A 6,351-nucleotide genomic window follows, 5' to 3' on the forward strand; every position below is an offset into this window, starting at 1 on the left:
GGGCTATAATTCGATTTTTTAAAATTAAGAAATGCCAAAACATGGGTTGCAAAAATTGTGATTTGCGTTATGTGTCTTGCATTTTTCCAGCTTACACATTTCAAACAAAAATATATAATGACCAGGTATGATTTCGACCGGAACTATGACGAAACGGCCCAACCGGATGTCCTATGGGAACCTGAAACCCCTCATTAGCCTTGTTTGGACCAACCTGATTTCTGAAAAGCCCTCTAAGTCAGTGTCCTGTCACCTCTCTGATTGATGCCTCCACTTCACTCAGCTGAAAAGTAGAAATAGCAATAAGCCCGTAAAGCACCAACATACACTAAGTGTCCGCTATGAGCCAGTCACGATGCTAAGCTTTTTATATACTCTGGTTCACCTGATCCTTGGAGGCAAGGTTCTGGATCCCCTTTTTCAGATGAGAAAATGGAGGCTGAAACAGGTGAAGTGATGAGCGGCAAGGCTTATCCCCAGGCTGATCCAGCAGCCTCCCAACTGAAATGTTAGCCTATTATTACTGTTGTTGCTGTTACTTTGATTGAAATGGGCATGATAGCACTTCTCTGGTACAGCTGTGAGGAGGGCTAGATGAAGTAAATTTTAAAAGACCTTGGTATGATATCTGGCACATAATGAGTGCCCTATAGATGTTTGTTAAATTAAAAACAAAACAAAACAAAAAAAAAACTTCGAGTCTCAGACCCACAGCCATGGACAGGCAGGGTCTAACGCCCAAGAAACCGTCCTGGTGTTTCTCTGTGGCTTCTGTGCCTGCTCCTCCCTGCACCCTGTCCGGGAGGGGGGTTAAGGAGTTAATGGTTTCCCAAGCAGCACTGAAAGGAGCAGGGTTTTGCATCTGACCCCCCCCCCCCAACACACCCCACAGAGCAGGGTTTTGTGCATACACAGAGCAGGTTTTTTTGCGTGCTACACACACACACACACACACACACACACACACACACACAGTCACGACGGCCCCTGGTCGTGTCCCCCCACCCCGCCCCCGCCCTGCGAGGCGAGCCTGATGCAAGCCCGGCGCCCGCCCGTTCCCAGGCCCGGCTGCAGCTGCGGGCGGAGGGGCAGGGCGGGGGCGGCGCTGTTTGTCTAGCGCGGCCGTGCCAAGGGCGGCGGGCCCCAGACAGCCAGGCGCCTCCGTACACCTGGGGATGCTCAGGTTAAATAGCTCCGCATTCCTCGGGCCCAGCTGATGGAAACGCTCCCAGGCCGCCGCCGAGCCGGCCTCCAGATGGGCTGGGCCCCGGCCAAAGGGGAAAAGAGGGAAACGTGGAAGCCAGAGTGTGCCTGAATGGCGGGGGAGGTGGCCGAGGCCCCCGCCACAGCCCCTTCCTCCCCTGGAGGAAGGCCCTCCCGTGTGGGAGGACACGCGGGAGACACGCCCACGTGCCCGTGGGTGGGCTTGCGGGGGGGGGGCGCACACGGGAGGGAGTGGGTGCACACGTGTGCCTCTGAGGACACTCCAAGGACACGCAGGCGACAGTTAATAATGATAATTTATAACTACCAAACACTGCGTGCGATGCGCTCCATTCCATTTATTCTCTACAACAATTCTGAGAAGTCGATGCCACAAAACAGCAGCGGGGTGGGGTGTTGAGCGGGGAGTAGCAGAGGACATGATTTACCTCCAAATGCCGTGTTCTTTGATTAAGTCCATAACGTGCTCCGGGTGGGAAGGTACCTGGCTCAATGTTAGTGCTCAATGGGTGATAATCTTTCATTGGCTGCTGATGGTGTTCCTCCCTTCTGAGCCTGTTTCTTGCAAATCGGAATGCAGCCGTTAGCCCCACAGGGATCCATGGGATCCGCTATGTAAAGAGTGGAGCATGGAACAGGTTCGTGGTACTAGGTGCTGTTTACTTTATTCTATTTATTGGAAAATGTATTAATAGGCCTTACCCTCTGGGGGACAAGTTCTTTGCCCTGGCAGGGGGCTTGGTTGTTCCCCCGGAACCCACGTGGTAGGGATACTTGAGGGGTGGTGCCCCAGGGCCTAATAATTGCTCCCAGGGTGGGTACTTGAACTCCTGAGGGAGGGTTTGCCCGAACACAGCTGCCCACACCTCCACCCCAGACCAGCTGAGGCCTAGGAATGCCAGCCGGCCTACGGAACAATTACACACTTAGAAACCCACAGTGCGGTTCCACATCTCTGGGACACACAAACCCATCCATCAAGCCAGACCCATGCAGAGATGCCCATGATGCATTTAGGCAGAACACACAAGCCCAAATGGCTGGCGGCTGCACACACTTATCTGTAGAACACATGTGCTCACATTTGCCCTCCTGCACGCACCCCCGTGCACATCCACACTCCCAGGCCTGTACCCCAACAGATGACCCAGCCCCGTGGGGGAGAATTACTAGTTGGCTCTTGTCTCACACACACACACACACACACACACACACACACAGGGCCACCCCGTGTACAAACTCACACATGTCCAGGCAGATAGTCCCTTGCAAGTGACACCTTTTTCCTGCTCCGGAGCTAGGGACGGACTCGCCCACTCCTTGGCCCACACGGGAACCCTGGGGGAGGGAGAGACGTTTGTCTGAGCTGTTGGCATACCCAGGCCAGGGTGAGGGGGCCAAGTCCGGACCCAGAGCAGGTGGCTCAGCAGCTGTGCCCAGGCTGGCCCTGCCAACTTGCTCACCCACTTGGACAAGCCAGGAGCCCCAGGGCAGCCTGCTACAGTCCAGGGCTAGGCGGCCCAACAGGGAGACGGGGAAGGCACCTCCTACTGGGAAATGGGGTGACAGAAGTCCTACCTCAGACAGGCTCTGGGAAAGTCTTTCCTTTAGATCTCCCCTTCCTCTACCTTGGGTGAAGAGGGAGGTGGCCCAGTGACCTGGTTCTCCAACTTACATGGTTTGTTTGAATGCTCAACCCGGAGGGGGACTTAGCAGGTTGATCTGCATTTTAACCTCCCCAGGTGACCCAGGTGGCCCAATGACCACTTGGCAAGACTCTAGAAGTCTAGAGGATTTAATTTTATGACACTGGGGAGCAGGGAAATGGCCAGTGATGGGAAAAGAACGGACTTTAAAGACACCGGAAAACACTCAGTTCAGGTCGGTAAAAGCGACAGTCCAGATGTGGCCTTCTAGTCCCCCTCCCCCCTCCCAGCACCAGCTGGGAATGGGGTCAGGGGTCAACCCCCTCCCTCAAGGCCCTCCCCTGAGTCCAAGAAGTCACTGCAACTGTACCGCAGTCTAAAGTATTTGTTTAATAACAACAACAACAAAAACAAAAACACCCCACAGAACTATTGTAAAACAATATTCTCGGTGATCATTGTAATATACAATACAAAGCAATTAATTTCCTCAGAAATCTGAGAAGCACCAAACGTGACCATTTTTTAAAATGTTTGCTTTTCAAAAAATAGAAACACACGGGGGGCCGTCCCCCAAGTCTCTGGTGGCTGGTTGGTGTAGAGGGGAGGGTCGGCCTGCCCTCTCAGTCCGCCAACCCTGGGCTGCATTGAGCAAGCGCCCCACGGTCGCTGATCTCAATCTTGTTCCTCCCCACCTCCGGCGAGGCGCTCGGTAGGATCAGAGAGCACGAATTCCTCTCGCTCCCTGGAGGGCTGGGGTCTGCCAGTCCTTGAGGGAGGCGCTTCAGCGACACAAAATGCGATCGTCCGCTGGAACACAAGCCGCCTGTGGGAACGAGAGAGAAGAGGTGAGACGGGCAGGTTGGAAGGGACGAGGCTGCAAGCCCTTCCCCAAGAGAAGCGTTAAGGGAGCGCGCTCTCCGATCTCGCGTAGGCAAGTAAGTGCCCGGAAGGAGGGCGACGACCTCGGGCCAAGTTTCCCCCCACCCCGGGCCTCAGTTTCCCCATCTGCAGAAGGACAATGCTCTCGTGCTCCAGTTCGGACCTCACCTCGGCCGCCAGAGCGCTGATCTCGCCGTTGAGGGTGCTCAGCGGAGCCCGGGCGGGGAGCCCCCGGCCCCCGGGGGTCCCGACTTGGGATTCCGAGTTCAGCTCCAACTCCAGGTCCCAGATGTAGTCGATGACGTGCTGGAGGATCTCCACCCGGCTCACCTTACGGTTCTGGGGGAGGGTGGGCACCAGCTCCTTGAGGCGCGAGTAGCAGCCGTTCATGTCGTAGAGCAGCACATTCACCTGCTGCTCGTCGAGCAGGGCAGGCAGGCGCGCCCCGGCACCCCCCGCGCAGCGCGAGATGGCCACGCTCTGCTCGGACAGACAGCGCACCACCTCGCCCGCGCCGCCTGCGGTCTTGCCGGCCTTCAGCGCGCAGCTGGGGCCCGCGGCGGCCGCGGCGCTGCCAGTGGCGACCTTCATGATTCTGGCGTCGGAGTAAGAGGGAAACGAAGCGCACCGAGGACGCCGGGCAAAGGTAAAGAGAGACCCCGGGGCAGGGAAGAGACGGTTGTAGAATGCGAGGTCTGAGCCCCGCAGCCCACATTTTATAGAGACGCCGGGCTCTCCCCCGCCAACCCAACACACCCCACTAGAGGCGGGCTCAGGGGGTTCAAAAGCAGCCAATGGGAGATCTCAAGGCGTGGCCTCGAGCGCCTCTGGGTTCCGCCTCCTGCTCTGCTTTCGCACCCTCGCGGCCTTGGAAAGGGAACCCGAGTCTCAGCAGCAGAGAGAGTGGGAGGGCACGGGGCGGGGTGGCTAGTGGAGGCGAGGGCTACCTTGGGCTCCTCGCGGAGGAGGCTTTGCCGACAGGAAAATGACTTTAACAATCCGTTTTCTCAGGTTCATTTTCTCACCTCTCAGCTCCCTTTTATAGATGGGAGAAACTGAGGCCCGGGTGGGGAAGGGGCTGGCTCTGGGTTATCTAGAGAGCCCTTGACTAGGGCCTGGGCTTCTGGGAGCCTGATCTCCCGGCTCTTTGGACTAAAACTTAAAGCGGGCCCCCCTTCACACACTGCTTCCCAGAGCTGGTCTCCCTTACCCAATTCCCGGAGAAAGTTGCTGGTTAATGTTTCTGGGACCATTTTTTTTTTTTTTTTTTTTTTTTTTTTTTTTTTTTATACCCAGGCTTCTCGGGCTGGGAGCAATTAATTCGAGAAAGTCTTCCTCTGGCATTGGGGGCTGGTCTTCCGGGACACGAACTAGATAGAAGGAGCCCCGAGGGGTCTGCATCCCCTGATTCTACCCTAAGTTTGCATCGCCCTGCAAAAATTCCCCATATCTGCCTCAACTAGTTATTTTTGAATTTTTCTCCCTTTTTTGGCTGTTTCCTGTCCCCTCCTTCCCCCCCCCCCACCCCCAAGACCTCCGATCAGGGTCTCCCTCCCACGGCGCGGCAGCTGCGGAGCTCGAGTCTCCCCCCCACCTCCCGGGCGGGTCTGTGTCAGCGTCTGAACAAGCGGCTCAGACCGTTAGACGCCAGGCCCGTGACGTCACCCATTCATAAAACCGGGACGGGCTGTCAGGCTGGCGCCGCGCGGGCGGTCGCCATGGAGACTGCAAACCCGGCTAGAGCGCTCCCCCACTGAGCCCCGCTCGGCCAGTCACCTGCGGACCTCGGGCGGGCGGGAAGGCTGGGAATGCGCTCCTCGCGGGCGCGGTCGCTGGGAAGGGTCACCTTACCTCCCGGCTCCACACCTGGGAATCGCCCCACCAGGCCCACACCTCAGATCACTGGGACGTTTCTTCACCTCCTTATCCACCCCAGCTTCCCCTCCCGTCTGGGGAGAGTTCTGATCCCAACTCTGAAGCTGGGTGAAGTTAGTGGTCTTCGGCCCTCTCTGATTCCTAATACAGTATCTGCCTGGTATTTTGATAACAATGACAAAGGTGACGGCTTATTGAACTCTGAGTTCGCGTCGGGCACTGTGTACTTCACCGTGTGTGAGGCGTTTGCCCTTATCATCTTCTGTAACCCTGGCCCCAGCTCTCGAGTGGGGCTCTGTTGTTTTTTTGGAAAGGAGGAAACTGAGGCTCAAAAAGCCTCCCAAGAGCCGTGGCTATTGTAATGGTTGCATTATTATAAGAGGGGCACTTTATTGTAATGCAATCCCTTCCTGCCGGGGTAGGCAGTCTGTTCCAGAGCCCTAGATTGGCCAGAGGCGGGGACACGGTGGATTACAATAGCCACCCAAGGGCACACAGCTTTAGCAGGACTAAAATACTGTGCCCACCAAAGACAGAATTGATATTATGGTTCCTCCCCACCCCCCACCAGCAATTAATTCACTGGGCATCCGCCGGTTTGCTTTTCCCACAGAAGTCTAGGGGAGGGGCCAGTAAACCCCGGCTCCTGCCTCCACATGGGGAAACCAGGAAAGTTGATCAGTGAGACCAGCTTCAAAGGAGAGGCACATTATTAATTAATTAA

General features: G+C 56.2%; 1 protein-coding gene across 1 annotated transcript; it reads right to left on the reverse strand.

Annotated features, from left to right (window-relative positions):
• Positions 1 to 3,239: 3,239 nt before the first annotated feature.
• Positions 3,240 to 5,242, reverse strand: ID1 (inhibitor of DNA binding 1, HLH protein). The gene is made up of 2 exons (XM_030308987.1): positions 3,921 to 5,242; positions 3,240 to 3,696 (listed from the first exon to the last, which is right to left on the reverse strand). Exons 1-2 carry the CDS (start codon positions 4,341 to 4,343, stop codon positions 3,655 to 3,657), a joined length of 465 nt encoding a protein of 154 aa, XP_030164847.1. The 5' UTR covers positions 4,344 to 5,242; the 3' UTR covers positions 3,240 to 3,654.
• Between the last annotated feature and the right edge of the window lie 1,109 nt (positions 5,243 to 6,351).

The sequence above is a fragment of the Lynx canadensis genome, chromosome A3 (genome assembly GCF_007474595.2).
Source record: "Lynx canadensis isolate LIC74 chromosome A3, mLynCan4.pri.v2, whole genome shotgun sequence".
Classification (NCBI taxonomy): Eukaryota; Metazoa; Chordata; class Mammalia; order Carnivora; family Felidae; genus Lynx; species Lynx canadensis.

Bases quoted from the DNA above. Each gene is read 5' to 3' on its own strand.
- ID1 (XM_030308987.1), bottom strand. From the start codon at position 4,343: ATGAAGGTCGCCACTGGCAGCGCCGCGGCCGCCGCGGGCCCCAGCTGC. The intron at 3,697-3,920 runs GTGAGGTCCGAA...TCGTTCCCACAG, and splicing joins TCAGCGCTCTGGCGGCCGAG to GCGGCTTGTGTTCCAGCGGA.